General features: G+C 42.8%; 1 protein-coding gene across 2 annotated transcripts in view; it reads right to left on the bottom strand.

The window, feature by feature from the left end:
• Positions 1–1,373: 1,373 nt before the first annotated feature.
• Positions 1,374–16,282, bottom strand: part of PAFAH1B2 (platelet activating factor acetylhydrolase 1b catalytic subunit 2) — a 33,271-nt gene continuing 18,362 nt past the window's right edge. For both annotated transcript variants that reach the window (XM_008260907.5, XM_002708388.6), the window contains exons 3-6: positions 15,151–15,240; positions 13,772–13,888; positions 12,395–12,517; positions 1,374–4,584 (exon numbers count right to left, since the gene is read on the bottom strand). In XM_008260907.5, coding sequence (XP_008259129.1) covers positions 4,306–4,584; positions 12,395–12,517; positions 13,772–13,888; positions 15,151–15,240 — 609 coding nt within the window. In that variant the 3' untranslated portion in view covers positions 1,374–4,305. The remainder of the gene's footprint in view (positions 4,585–12,394; positions 12,518–13,771; positions 13,889–15,150; positions 15,241–16,282) is intronic.

Raw genomic sequence — 16,282 nt, 5'->3', positions numbered from 1 at the left:
TTCCCAGCACGTTCAACAGAAAGGAAACTAAGGGATTCATTTGTCATGAACTCAGCAAATCAAAATCAGGAGCCAGAAAGATTCAAGTTCAACTGATGGAAGGGTAAGGACTTTGAAGCAGGTAGTGCTGGATCCAAATCCCAGTTCAACTATTTAAATTATTAAATTAAATATGATTGATCGTGGACAAGATACAAAACCCAGCACCTGGACTTCTTAGCAGACAGTAACATTTGGGGATGCTCCTACATAAAGTGCATAGGAAGCTGACATGGCAAATACTATTCCAAGGCTTTTTATACTTAATGACACAGGAACTGAGGGAGTGCTACTAAAATTCAAGCTGGAGGCAATAGAGAAAAGAGGTATTTTCCAAAACATATTACAAAACACTGGGGTGGGGCTGGTGCTGTGGCGCAGCAGGTTAGAGCTCCGGTCTGCAGCGCCTGCACCCATATGGGTGCTGATTTGAGTCCCGGCTGCTGCACTTCCAATCCAGCTCTCTGCTATGGCCTAGGAAAGCAGTGGAAGATGGCCCAAGTCCTTGGGCCCCTGCACCCACATGGGAGATCCAGAAGCAGCTCCTGGCTTTGGATCAGTGCAGCTCTGGCCATTGCGGACATCTGGGGAGTGAACCAGTGGATGGAAGACCTCTCTCTCTGCCTTTCAAATAAACAATACGTAATTTTAAGAACAAACAACACTGGGGCTGGTACTGTACTGTGGCACAGTGGGTTAGAGCCCTGGCTTGCCGTCTGGTATCCCATATGGGCATCACTTTGAGTCCTGGCTGCTCTGCTTCCGATCCAGCTCCCCAGTAATGTACCTGGGAAAGCATCAGAAGACAGCCCAAGTGTTTGAGCCCCTGCAGGGAGACCCAGAAGAAGCTCCTGGCACCTGGCTTCGGATCGCCCAGCCTTTGAGGCCATTTGGGGAGTGAACCAGAGGATAGAAGACTTCTCTCTCTCTCTCTCTCTCTCTGTAACTCTTTCAAATAAATAAAAATTAAAAACAAAACAAAACAAAACAAAACAAAACCTGGTGATCATTAGTATCAGGAATGGAAAAACAGTAGAAAATAGAATACTTTATATGACTAAACTGTTAAGGCTGTAATTAAAAGGAATCAAAAGGTCATTTTACAGTTGAAGAGTTGTTTTTTCTCCCAGATACTGTGGCCAGTCTGAAATAGATTCTTCCACTTCTCTCCTTAGATTCCTTAGGACACCTACTCGCCCCATCTCACCCCCCTGAGAAGGTGAGTGATGAGACTCAACTTCTCATCCATTCAATTCCACTGAAGCATTCAATTTGCTTGTGATAAGATAAGGGAATCCAAACGATAATAAAGGAGACACAAAGACATCAGCAAGTTTGAGTGAAATGTTTACATTTATATTGAAATATGCACTAAACAGAATGAGTTCTACTAGTCAATGAAACTTTGCCAAAGCAGAATCACAAACTTCCGTTGGGGAGGTTCAGTCAGCTAGCAGCAGTGATCCCCAAGCAGGAACACCAAGGAGAAGCTTGCAGGACCCCTCTCCCAAAAAAGCCTCCTTGTACGAGGCCCACACTCACTTCTCCCACATGCACCCACACAGATTTGGGAGCTTGGACATGCTCCTCATTTTCATATATTTTTAGTTTCTTCTTCACTGCAATAAATATAAAATTGGCAATGCTCATACACCACAGCACAGACAGTATTTCAGGCTTTAGCATACAACTGTAAACAGTGACTAGGTTAAAAAAAATAAAAAGAAGTTGGAATTATATTTTTAAACAACAGACAGAATTCTTAAGAGCAGGGCATGAGCTACTCAAGATTTGTTTTGTTGGGTTCAGGTTTTTGACAAAAGATTGAGGTTTAGGCAGATGTCCTAAGCAGTCCATATAGACCCAAGGTGGTAGCAAGGGCACATCTGTGGCCATCTAGAGTATAGGGACAGCAGACAACCTGCCCTAGGTCACCTCTGGCAGTATATCTTTAACCTGCTATGTTCGAGATGAGATCACAGACGTACTGTCCCATCATGGCTGCCATCTAGCGTAGCAGGAATGGTGGGCAAAGAAATTACTGAGATAAAAACAGAATAGTATCTCTGTTAGCTGCCTGGAAAGTTGGCCCCTAATCACGACAACTAGGACATTTCACTTGGACAGTGCATTATAGATTTCTAAAAGTACAAAAGATTAGGCAGTAAGTTCTGTCACTGAAGCAAACTGGGATGTCAATTAAAGAAAAGTAGAGTGATAGCTTTTGTCTAAAGCAGTGCAAAGAAATCTGGCAAGAAATGAAAGTGGACCCAGTATCTGTACATTAGCAACACGACAGAATCGTATTTAAAAGGCTAGTGGTTCCAATACTATTGCTTGAATAGCTCTGGCAGATGTAGTAACATCTGAGGTTTGTACTCACAAACAAAGAAGCTGATGGCCAGCCCACAAAGGGCTATTGATCCTCGGTCGAGAGAGAAGCTGAAAGCACATGCTGCAGGAGCAAGCTCAGGAGCTGATTTGGATCATACTCACTCCCTGACAAACAGAAAGAAACCTGCATAGGAAACTGTCTTTGTACACACAGAATTCTGGCTTCATTAGTTCTGCTTCCACCTATACCGCAGTTAAGAAAAAAATCTGTGCTGAAAAACAAGAACCTGGGCTGCTAAAAACATAAAGAAAATTTCAAAATAGTAAACAAGTTTAGTAAACACCATATGTATTTTCAATCGCTAATGAAGACATGATAGATTCAGAAAAGTGTGTGCTTTTTAAAGAAAGACAAAAAAAAACCACAAATTCTAGAGACTGCACAAGAAAAAAGCCCAAGTTCTATCCCTCTGAATCAGAAATGAATCTTAGCATAAATCGGCAACCCTCCTCCAATATACAACGCACCGCCATTTGCCTTGCAAGCAGAATATACAACACACAACTCGGTTACTGAATGTGAATGTGAAGCGGAATCACTGCAGAGCACAGGTCGATGGGTCGATGCAATACCCACCTGGTCCAGTTTGTGCATATTCCATAGGTATACTGAACGACAAATCATCTACTCTCTCATTATTTTTTAAGTGGCAATTCTTGAAGCTCAAGGAAGTCATTAGATTCTAAGAACTCTCTTGAAAGAAATTCTTCTGAAGATATGTTAGTGAGAAACCCTAAAAGTTAAATGAACCTAGTACTTTTTTACTAAAAGATGGGGTAAAGGTAGAATGTTTATTCTGAAGAGCAGCTTCACTGTTTCCCCATGGAAAAAGCCAAGTTTTTTGGACTGATATAATTTAAAAATAAGCCAATTTTAAAAATAATAAAATATACATCTTAAGAGCCTATAAAATTTGAAACAATGCCAGGCATTACAGGATAGGAAATAGAATTCTGATTATTTTTTTCCCCAAAAGGAAATTGTAACAGGTTTTAAGGGAAAAACCAGACAAAGCAGACTCTGAATATGGATAGCACTACACAGACTTGACAGCACAGAACACCACACGAGAATGAGTTATACATCAGCAATATATGAGAGTAACTGGCTGGGGACTTACACTTTCAGCAACAGAGCCCCTAGGTCAAAAATGTTAAAAGCTTGTAATGTTAAGGGCAAAAGAAGTGGGGACAAGGGAAAAGGCTGCATGCATGGGTCTATTATAGACATGATATTCAGCAGCATAAAAATCATACCCTCCAAAGAGTCCTCCAAATGGGGCAAAAACCTGTTTTTCACTGCTAAAAAATTAAGAGAGTGGAACAAATTCACTTGTAACTATAAATCTTCCATATCTGAATGACAAGCATGTTTAATCCAATGCTGTATGTTAAGAAAATGCTGAGGATACATAGGAGTAAATTATGGCTAAATTATGAGCCTTCAAAACTGGAAAAACAAAAACCCCACATTTTAAAGCCAAATAGGTGTGAGTGATAATTATTATATATGACATAATCCATAGAAAAAAAGGCCAAGAAAAGAATCTTCATATTGTTCAGTATTTAGGCTTGATGTCGTCCTAGGAAAAACAGCGATAATTCAACGAATGTGTCACACATACAACTAAAAAGTCCCCTTCTTGTTTCCAATGAATTTAAACAACAATCTTCTTGGCTAATTTTTCTCCTGTGTCAAACAAACCTATGTACAGGACCAGTTTGAATCCCTCCTCCCTTTCAAACACTAGGTATGAACATCCAGGAACATTCTACAATGCAAAGTGCCTTAAGAAAGAGAAGGATTCTGTAGTGCCAGTGACATAACTGATCTCAGGAAGCTGGGAAGCTATTAACACCGATGGGAGCCAGTCAGGCAATGGTGGTCTGCTTCTCCTCGGGTGTTTCCTCCAACAACTGCATGATCAGTTCATGGAGGGGTTTGCAGATCTTTGCATAGCCGCCTCCCGTGAGATGCAGAAAATCAAACATGTCGTGGCAGGAGATGGCACCGTCCGAGTGCACGAAGCCCCCATCTGTATCCAGTAGCTGCACATTGGCAAGCTTCGGCAGGGAAACCTTGAGAAGTTGGTTCACCTTGGCATTCTTTTGCCTCAAAGGGTTGGGCTTCTCACCTCGAGGTAACAAACCCTGGGCAGAGCAAAGAACATGAAATGAGAAGATTCATTCATTCTTCTGTAATATTTACTTCTGCTTTCAGATATTCCCGAATAACCTGCTTTGATTTCTGAAACTCTGGACCACAACAGTTTTAATGAAAGCTGAGCATTCCTTCTTAGTTTCTTCACAGGGTCTTCTTTCCCTCCTTTCCCATAATTGTATTCTGCAGGTAACTTCTCCTTGGCCCACTATTCTTCCCACTCCGACCACTTTCAGCCAAACTTCTCCCTCGAGTTTTAGAATTACATGCTGAACATGCAGTTACAGAACCACACTTGAATGCTGCTCAGGCAGTCCAAACTTAACATGATCTAAAGCAGCGCACCATCATCCTCCCCGCAAACTAGGTCTCTTACACATTCTATCAACTGGTTGTCCTAGCATCCCTGAGGATCTCACCCCACCACCTTGTCTACTGATCATTAAATTATGCACCTTTTGCATTCTAAATTCTTCTCTAATCCATTAAATATACTACCATAGCTGGGAAACTTATCACCTTTCACCTACATTAATGTAAAAATCTCCTCGCTGGTTTTCCTACTTCCAGTGTTGTCTTCTCTTCAATCTATTCTCCACAAAGCTTTCAGAATGTCCAGTACAAATGCACACCTGTCCATTACTGTCACATGGAGCCTACACCATAACGTACCATGAGAAGGTTAGAAAGAATGTTATCTTGATGAATCAGAGCCACATAATATCTGGTAGGATGAAACAGCAATATGGCCTCAATCAATTTTTAACTTACATGTTAATGGTCTATCATAACTTTCAGATAAATCAGATGTCTGTCATCCTACTATAATAAAGGAAAGAAAAGCCTGCTCTTACATAGCAAGAGCAAAGTTTTATCATCTGAAAGGAGTCTTTAAAGAGGCAGACATTGCATGCAAAGGGTTGTAGTATAGCATATAGTAGATTAAGCTTAGGACACCCACATCCCATACAACTGCTGGTTCAAGTCCAGCCTGCTCCACTTCTGATCCAGCTCCTTGCTAATGAGCCTGGGAAGCAGTGGATGATGGCTCAAGTACTCGACTTCCTGCCACATATGTGGCAGAGCTGGATGGAGTTCCTAGTTTTAGCCTGGCCCAGCTACAGCTGTTTTGGGCATCTGAGGAATGAACTAGCCAACGGAAGATCTCTATCTCTTTCTGTCACTTTGCCTTTCAAATAAATTAAATAAATAAAATTAAAGTAGACTTTAAGAGGTCTTATTTTGGGCTGGCGCCATGGCTCACTTGGTTAATCCTCCGCCTGCAGCGCCGGCATCCCATATGGGTGCCAGTTCTAGTCCCGGTTGCTCCTCTTCCAGTCCGGCTCTCTGCTGTGGCCCGAGAGGGCAGTGGAGGATGGCCCAAGTGCTTGGGCCCCTGCACCCGCATGAGAGACCAGGAAGAGGCACCTTGCTCCTGGCTTCGGTTCGGCACAGCGCCGACCGTGGTGGCCATTTGAGGAGTGAACCAACGGAAGGAAGACCTTTCTCTCTGTCTCTCTCTCTCACTGTCTATAACTCTGTCAAAAAAAAAAAAAAAAAAAAAAAAGTCTTATTTCACAAAAAGAGATTTTCTGTGGGTATTTTCTTTAAAAAATAAAATACTCAAAATATTAACATCTACTTTAAATTTTTTCAGCAAGATGTTAGAACTTCGATTACCAATTATATGATTGCATAGTTCCCAAAGAGAATTATACAAAATTATGACTCTGTTATTCTAGGGGCCGGCGCTGTTGCGCAGTGAGTAAATCTGCCACCTGCAGTACCAGCATCCCTTATGGGCAGATCCCAACTGCTCTACCTTCTGATCCGGCTCCCAGCTATGTCCTGGGAAAGCAGAGAAGTTCCTGGGCCTTTGCACCCACGTGGGAGACTCGTAAGAAGCTCCTGGCTCCTGGCTTTAGATCAGCTCAGCTCCGGCCATTGCGGCCATCTGGGGAGTGAACCAGCACATCGGAGACCTTGCTCTCTTTCTGCCTCCACCTCTCTGTAACTCTGCCTTTCAAATAAATAAATCTTTTTTGAAAAAATGATGCTACCTTGATCCATGTCCTATCCTTGTTAACCCTTTGTGTCCCATCATAATCTATATTAGACACCTACAAAGATTTAAATTGAGCAATAAATATACCACTAATGGTAACTCTGATACAAATTTTGGCATTGAAAAATTTACAGAATCGGAAACTTGAGACTTAATGGGTCAAGTTCCTCAAAAAATTCAAAAGCTGAAGTCAATCCTAAACCTTAGTTTAACATGAATATTAAAAGCATAAGGCTCTGGGGCCGACACGGTGGCACACTAGGTTAATCCTCCGCCTACGGCGCCGGCATCCCATATGAGTGCCGGGTTCTAGTCCCAGTTGCTCCTCTTCCAGTCCAGCTCTCTGCTGTGGCCCGGGAAGGCAGTGGAGGATGGCCTAAGTCCTTGGGCCCCTGCACCTGCATGGGAGACCAGGAAGAAGCTCCTGGTTCCTGGCTTCGGATCGGCATAGCTCTGGCCATGGTGGCCATTTGGGGAGTGAACCAACAGAAGAAGACCTTTCTCTCTGTCTCTCTCACTGTCTGTAACTTTACCTGTCAAATAAATAAAAATCTTAAAAAAAAAAAAAAAAAGGTAACAGGCTCTACACCTAATAGTTAATACAGAAGAGCAGCTTTCAATGTTGACATATCAAAGTCTGGCTGAAATTATGAGCAACCAGGAAAGACAGCCAGTGAACAATAAATAAACATTTTGTTCTGACTTTCAAAGACTACCACAGCAATCAAATTCATAAAGAATGATTAAGCCTCAAAAACAAGGCAACATATTTATTACTGAAAATTTCAGGCAATGATGAGAAAATTGGCTCATGTATTTGCACAGCATTCCACTTGATATGGGTATTGTGCTGTGTTGCTTTTCTCTTTGATTTCAAATAATTGCTAAAATATAATATATATAAAATATAAATATATAGAATATAATTTTTAATTGACAGGTAGAGTTATAGGCAGTGAGAGAGAGACAGAGAGAAAGGTCTTCCTTCCATTGGTTCACTCCCCAAATGGCCGCTAAGACCAGCGTTGTGCCAATCCGAAGCCAGAACCAGGAGCCAGGTGCTTCCTCCTGGTCTCCCACGTGGGTGCAGGGGCCCAAGCACTTGAGCCATCCTCTACTGCCTTCCCAGGCCACAGCAGAGAGCTGGACTGGAAGAGGAGCAACTGGGACTAGAACCCAGCGCCCATATGGGATGCCGGAGCCGGAGGTGGAGGATTAACCAAGTAAGCCATGGCGTCAGCCTCAGCAAAATAAACTTTTAATGAAGAATAATACTATACTCCTAATCTCTTCACTTGGTAGCAACAGTTTTAATTTTGTTTCCTTTTAGCCCTTTTCCAATTGCATCTGTACTTTTAAGTAACCCTAAATATATCTATTGTTTAGTATTCCAATTTTTTGCTTAAACACACCATAAAGTCTGTTTTCTTTTCTTTTCTTTTCTTTTTTGGACAGGCAGAGTGGACAGTGAGAGAGAGAGAGACAAAGAGAAAGGTCTTCCTTTTCCGGTGGTTCACCCCACAATGGCCGCTGCAGCTGGCGCACCGCACCGATCCGAAGCCAGGAGCCAGGTGCCTCTCCTGGTCTCCCATGCAGGGCCCAAGGACTTAGACCATCCTCTACTGCACTCCCGGACCACAGCAGAGAGCTGAACAGGAAGAGGAGCGACCGGGACAGAATCCGGGGCCCCAACTGGGACTAGAACCTGGTGTGCCGGCGCTGCAGGTGGAGGATTAGCCTATTGAGCCACAGCGCTGGCCCAAAAAGTCTGTTTTCACACAGCCCTAACTGTACTGTGGTTAGTGCTACTATATTCAATGACTTCTAGGAGGATACTTCAAAATGTTGATAGAAAAGCAGAATTAAGGAAGTAGGAGTTATGGTATAGCAGGTTAAGGTACCATTTGGGATACCGGTATCCCTATCAAAAACCGAGTCCAGTCCTCTCACTCTATGCTTCCAACCCAGCTTCCTGTTAATGTACCTTGGAGGCAGCTGATGATGGTCCAAGTACTTGGGTCCCTGCCACCCAAAAGGGAGACCCTGATGGAGTTTCTGGCTCCTGGCATCAACCTGGTCCAGCCCCAGGCTGTTGCAGGCATTTGGGGAGTGAAGAAGTAGATTAAAGATAAATTTTGGGGCTGGTGCCAGATAAAGCCGCCGCCTGCACTGCCAGTATCCCACATGGGCGCCAGTACGGGTCCCGGCTGCTCCACTTCTGATCCAGCTCTCTGCTATGACCTGGGAAAGCAATGGAAGATGGCCCAAGTCATTGGGTCCCTGTTTCTGCATGGGAAACCCAGAAGAAGCTCTTGGTTTCAGATCAGCACAGCTCTGGCCGTTGCGGCACATATGGGAGTGAACCAGTGGATGGAAGACCTCTCTCTCTGCCTGTGCCACTCTAACTCTGCCTTTCAAATAAATAAATAATAATAAAAAAGACAAATCTGTCACATTGCCTTTCAAATAATATTTAAAAAAAAAAAAAAAAAGCATAATTAGGCCGGCGCCGCGGCTCACTAGGCTAATCCTCTGCCTTGCGGCGCCGGCACAACGGGTTCTAGTCCCAGTCGGGGCGCTGGATTCTGTCCGGGTTGCCCTTCTTCCAGGCCAGCTCTCTGCTGTGGCCAGGGAGTGCAGTGGAGGATGGCCCAAGTGCTTGGGCCCTGCACTCCATATGAGACCAGGGTAAGTACCTGGCTCCTGCCTTCGGATCAGCGCAGTGCGCCGGCCGCAGCGCGCCAGCCACGGCAGCCATTGGAGGGTGAACCAACGGCAAAAAGGAAGACCTTTCTCCTATCTCTCTCTCTCACTGTCCACTCTGCCTGTCCAAAAAAAAAAAAAAAACAAAACAAAAAAAAAACAACAACAACAAAACATAAAAACATAATTAAAGATGTTTATTTTGACATAAAACAATTTTGAACTACATGTGCAGTTTTATCATAATATGAATTTTGTACTTTTTGAGGTACACTTGTATAATCATTTATGTCGTTCACTATTTACAATGTTTTTAGTACCATTAACACTATAATTGACACCTCTGTATATAAAGCTTAAAAATCTGCTTGAAACAAAGAATACTGATGAAAAAGATTTATTCAGCAATATTCATACAAATATTTCCTGAACTACTATGTACCAGCTGCTGTACCTGAGAAGTAGATTTTTTTTTTTGACAGGCAGAGTGGACAGTGAGAGAGACAGACAGAGAGAAAGGTCTTCCTTTGCCGTTGGTTCACCCTCCAATGGCCGCCGCGGCCGGCGTGCTGCGGCTGGCGCACCGCGCTGATACGATGGTAGGAGCCAGGAGCCAGGTGCTTTTCCTGGTCTCCCATGGGGTGCAGGGCCCAAGCACCTGGGCCATCCTCCACTGCACTCTAACCACAATATAGGCCGGCGCCGCGGCTCACTAGGCTAATCCTCCGCCTTGCGGCGCCGGCACACTGGGTTCTAGTCCCAGTCGGGGCGCCGGATTCTGTCCGGGTTGCCCTTCTTCCAGGCCAGCTCTCTGCTGTGGCCAGGGAGTGCAGTGGAGGATGGCCCAAGTGCTTGGGCCCTGCACCCCATGGGAGACCAGGAAAAGCACCTGGCTCCTGCCTTCGGATCAGCGCAGTGCGCCGGCCGCAGCGCGCCAGCCACGGCAGCCATTGGAGGGTGAACCAACGGCAAAGGAAGACCTTTCTCTCTGTCTCTCTCTCTCACTGTCCACTCTGCCTGTCAAAAAAAAAAAAAAAAAAAAAAAAAAAAAAAAAAAAAATAACCACAATATAATCCATTCTGGAGTAAGGCAAGATATAAATATTTTTTTGTTTTTGTTTTTAAGATTTACTTATTTATTCGAAGGTCAGAGTTACACAGAGAGGGAGAGGCAGAGAGAGAGGAGGCAGGATATAAATAAATACATCAACAAAACAAATAAGGACTATATTAATAAAAAAAAAATAAGAACTGGCTCCCTAGCACCTGCACGATAAAATCCGAACTCCCTAACAAACTCCTATGTGACCTGGCTAGCCCTCTTTCTTCCAACCATTCTAGCCTCAAACTTTATACAGCTTCCTCTGCTCACCTAACAAACATGTACAAGTACAAGCCTTTAATCATTTTTTACATCATTTGCGGTATCTATCTTCTTTCCTTCATTAGCTTGGAGACCAATGAATTCTTTAAAGCACATTAAGTTGTCAACTTTCATGTCTAAAACATTCACGTTCTCCTCTTACTGCCATGTGCATATAGCATAATAATTTTCCTTTTATTGCTGTCTCCATCCACTAGACTATGGGCTCCTTGAGAGGGACTGTCTTACTCATTTCTGTATACTCAGGACCTAGGATAATACTTTGTACACAGTTACTCTCGTTTGTTGAGTAAATAGCTGCTTAACACTATCTCATTAAGGAACCACATATACAAGGGGTCTTCAGAGAGTTTATGGAAAATGTGTATTGTGAAAAACTATTCATGGATTCCAGGTTTTTGCACCAAAACAAATATGTCTTTTAATTTCATTTTCCATGAACTTTTTGAAATACTTTTGCATATTACATTTTGTTAAATAAATGCTTCAAGTTGAGCTACAAATACGGACAGCTACTTTTATACTGAAATAAGACAGTGGTTCCTTTCTGAGACCACAAATAATTAATGCTTTAATAGTAAGAAAGGGTAGGGCCGGTGCCGTGGCTCACTTGGATAATCCTCTGCCTGCAGCGCCGGCACCCCGGGTTCTAGTCCCAGTTGGGGCGCCGGGTAGTTGTCCCGGTTGCTCCTCTTCCAGTCCAGATCTCTGCTGTGGCCCAGGAGGGCAGTGGAGGATGGCCCAAGTGCTTGGGTCCCTGCACCCACATGGGAGACCAGGAGGAAGCACCCGGCTCCTGGCTTTGGATGAGCGCAGCGCCAGCCGAGGCGGCCATAAGGGGAGTGAACCAACGGAAGGAACACCTTTCTGTCTGTCTCTCTCACTGTCTATAACTCTCTCTCACTGTCTAACTCTGCCTGTCAAAAAAAATTTTTTTTTAATTAAAAATAAAAAAAATAGTAAGAAAGGGTAGCACTTTCCATTAGGAGTAAGATTAAGTTCACCACCTATAAAATACCAACAATGCAACAGAACCACACACCTAACTTGATCCAAACTCAGGAAAAACAGACTCATGGTTCTGGCAAATCTCACGTAATTTTTACCAACAGATCTTTAAAAAAGGGTACGTGAGGCAACAAAAGATTTCCACACTTCTAAACAAGGATAAGAAAAAAGATGATCTCCCAGATGGTATGGGAAACGATGAGACATATATATGAGAGATATATAGTTTATTAATATAGTCTCATATATCTATGAGAGAAGAGGTCAACAGAGGTACCATACACTGCTTCCACCCCACAACTGTACTCCTCAGTGAGTGATCACACCTTTTTTTTTTTTTTTGGACAGAGTTAGTGAGAGAGAGAGACAGAGAGAAAGGTCTTCCTTCCGTTGGTTCACCCCCCAAATGGCCACAACGGCTGGCGCTGCACTGATCCGAAGCCAGGAGCCAGGTGCTTCCTCCTGGTCTCCCATGCGGGTGCAGGGGCCCAAACACTTGGGCCATCCTCCACTGCCCTCCTGGGCCACAGCAGAGAGCTGGACTGGAAGAGGAGCAACCAGGACTAGAACCCAGCGCCCATGAGTGACACACTTCTAAACAGAGTCCTTAGCTAACTTAAATATAACAAAGACTACATACCAATACAATGATTTTGGCCTGTGGCTGCCTTGTATTAATAAGCTGAACAATGGCCTCGATTCCACCTGCTACTTCTTCTGCTGTATTTTCATGGTTGTTTGTTCCTACCCAGACAACAATGACCTGTAATTGAAGGAAGAAAAGAAGGTAAGTATCTAGTGATAAAGGAAATGTCCAACATTTAGATTGAAATTTTATTTCAAAAATCAAAAAAAGAAAGATCAATTTTTCGAATGATATTTGTTAAGTGCAGCTGGGTAGCTATCTTAAAACACTGATTCATACCTTATCTCACATATCAGGATAAAGTCCAAAAAGATTAACATCTAAGTGGCAAGATGATACTAGAAGGAAATAAGGAAGAATTCTCTCATCATAGAGTTTGATGCTAACCTCTCCAAATCCAAAAATTATACAAAAAAGATTAATGAATTCAACTGTATAAACTAAAATCTTCTGTATGTAAAAAAAAAATTTATATAAATAACATCTAAATCTGGGGGAAGATATTTACCACTCCCATTATAAAGACTTGGTCACCCTCGTTAGAAGTGTCATCTATAATAATGAAATAGCAAAGGGAGTGATACGGATGTTATGCTGCACTCAAAGAAGTCACAGGATAGAGGTGGGATGCAGTTTTAACATTTTGCTCTTAAAAAAAAAAATCACTTTACAATTTTGCTATCATTTAAGATGCATACATTTTATTATACTTGTATGACCCAACAAAGTAACTTCCTACTTTGTCCCCAAAGAAAGGTACAGAGACAATTTTTTCTATTAGAAAGGCAAAGAAAACATACTTTCAAAAAAGTAACTTTTATCAGTGATTCAGCTTTGTGTTTTTTTCCCCCAAATTTGAAAAAACAGACACTGTGCCAACTCAGGAAGTTTATATGATAGTGTTCTGGATAGAGATAATTTTCTGCTCTGAATTTTCTTTAGAATAACTTGGAGACCCAGATTACTGATTTGTTTATAAGGTCAAACAGATCCAAATTACTTCCTCAAGTGAATCATGGCACGGCTCCCATGGCCCACCTATGAGCAGTTTCCCCCTCACAGCCCCAGATCCATGCATTCCACAGAATAGCACACTTCATTAACATCAAATCTCTTCCCACAACTGAAGCAGATAATTACAATAATTAAAAATACAACCCAGACAAACAACATGCTGGTTTCTTAATTAGATAAATACTTTGTGTTCTTAAGCAATGACAATATCACTGGCCCTACAGGGGCATGAGATGAATAGCAACAGCGAAACAGTGCTTTAAAGAAGCAATGCTTTACTACCAGTTTCACACAATTTAACTACTTAAAAAAGAGCCAATATTAACAATATTCTTCTAGAAAAATGTTTATTTTTACCTTAGGTTTAATGTTCTCCAGCTCTCCATTCTTTAGTCTCCACAAAACATGTCTTGTTGTATCTCCCCCAATTCCAAAATTCAGTGCATGAAGTGGGGAAAAAAGTTCTCGCCATATCTGAAGAGAAAAACGAGTTAGTTAGGCTACAATTAGTAGGAAACAAATCTTCATCTGAAGTAACACTTAAGATTTCATTTATTTGAAATGCAGAGTTAGAAGATAGAGAGGTCTTCTATCTGCTGATTCACTCCCCAAATGGCTGCAATGCCTGGGGTTGGGCCAGGCAAAGCCAGGAGCCAGTAACTTCATTCTAGTCTCCCACATGGGTGCAGAGGCCCAATCACTTGGGCCACCTTCTGCTGCTTTCCCAGGTGCATTAGCAGGGAGCTGGATCAAAAGTGAAGCAGCTATAACTTGAACCGGCACCCACTTGGGATGCTGGTATTGTGGGGTGTGATATCACAATGCCAGCCCCAACTATTTTTTTTCTGTATTCAAACGTAACTCTGCAAATATTGTGCCACTCACTGTTGAAAAAGCTTTGGAAAGGGGCTGACATTGTGGCATGACAAGTTAAGCCACCACCTGCGATGCTGGCATCCCATATGGGCACCAGTTCGAGACCCGACTGTTCCAATCCAGCTCCCTCGTAATGCACCTGGGAAAGCAGTGGAAGATGACCCAAGTGCTTGGGTCCCTGCCACCCATATGGGAGACCCAGAAAAATCTCCGGGCTCCTGGCTTCGGCCTGGCATAGCTGCAGCCATTTGGGGAGTCAACCAACAAATGGAAGATATCTCTCTCTCTCTGTAATTCTTCCAAATAAATAAAAAAAATAAATCTTTAGAAAAAAAGGCTTTGGAGATGGCTTTTTTAAAAAAAGATGTATTTATTTGAAAGGCAGAGTTAGAGAGAGAGGGATAAACAAAGTCAGAGAGAGATCTCATCTGCTGGTTTACTCCCTAGATGCCAAGGCTAGGCTGAAGGAAGGAGCCAGAAACTCTACTCAGGTTTCCCATGTTGCCTCCCAGGTGCCATTAGAGGATGCAGTGAATCAGAAGCACGTAGTAATTTGGACTCAAACCAGGCACTCCAATATGGTATGCAAGCATCCCAAGCAGAGGCTTAACCTGCAGTACCACAATGTCAATCCCTATTTAACTACTCAAAGGAACACGGCAGAACAGAAACCAGATGAAGACATTTAGAATGCTGCAGTCAAAAAGAAATAAAGCCATCTTTTCTTTCAAGTATCCTTGCGAAGAATGCCTAAATCAAAAAAGATCCAGAAGAGCCCACTATAGGCTCTCATGCTTATGTCTGCAGGTTCAGTTCAGAATTTACATAGCCAGGAGTCCCCTCACCCCTGCCATCCTTACCTCATACTGCTGCATTAACTGTACCATGGAGTCGCCCACAAACAGGACATCAGGCTCTTTGTCTTTACAATCCAGGACAAATCTGTTGTGCTAATTTGAAGGAAGAAGAAAAATTAGAAACTGGCATTTCTTTCCCTATGAGATTTCTCATCCTAGAAAAAAAAAGTTGTCCAACCAGTTACTGTTGTTACACCTTTCTGGAGGGGCTCTCTGTAAAGCTTATTATTCTCATTCTGCAATTAACTGTTAGAATTTTCTTCTTACTCTTACCATATTCATCACTTCAACATGTTCAAGAAAACCAGAATACAAAAATACACTTAACATAGTTTAAAGTTTATCAGCACCCGCATGGGAGACCAGGAGGAAGTACCTGGCTCCTGGCTTCAGATCGGCTCAGCGTGCCAGCCGCAGCGGCCATTTGGAGGGTGAACCAACGGAAGGAAGACCTTTCTCTCTGTCTCTCTCACTGTCTAACTCTGCCTGTCAAAATAAAATAAAATAAAATAAATTTTAAAAAGTGTATCATTTCCTCAAATTTTTATTAGGAAAATTTCAAGTATATAGAAAAGTTGTAAAAGTTCAACAAATACCTATACATCTACAATGAATAAAATTTTCCCAGGTTTCCTTTTAAGGATTTTAATTATTTAGTTGGAAGGCATAGTGACAGAGATCTTCCATTCACTGGTTCACTTCCCAAATGCCCAAAAAAGCCAGGGATGGGCCAAGTTGAAGCCAGAGTACAGGAACTCTATCTAGATCTCCCACATGGGTGGCAGGAACGTGAGTACTCAGGCCGTCATCTGCTGCCCCCAGGTGCATTAGCAGGAAGCCAGATAGAGAGGGCTAAGTAGCCAGGACTCAGACCAGGGATTCCAATACGGGATGCAGGCATCCCAAGTGGTGATTTAACCCACTGCACCACAATGCTAGTGACCTGTTTTCCTTTTATTTGACAGGCAGAGATCAAAGTACTCCTAATCCTGATCCAATCCCTAAATGACCTTAATGGCCCCCTGGTTGGGGCAGAAGTCAAAGCTGGGAGCTGGGAACAGGAACTCAATCCAGGTCTGCCATGTGGGTAGTAGGAACCTAGCATCACTGTCTTCTGCATTAGCAGGAAGTTGGA

The sequence above is a fragment of the Oryctolagus cuniculus genome, chromosome 1 (assembly GCF_051225735.1).
Source record: "Oryctolagus cuniculus isolate XC-2025 breed Fujian yellow rabbit chromosome 1, ASM5122573v1, whole genome shotgun sequence".
NCBI classification, from domain to species: Eukaryota; Metazoa; Chordata; class Mammalia; order Lagomorpha; family Leporidae; genus Oryctolagus; species Oryctolagus cuniculus.
The sequence above is the reverse complement of the archived record's forward strand: the minus strand, read 5'-3'. Positions and strand labels throughout refer to the sequence as shown.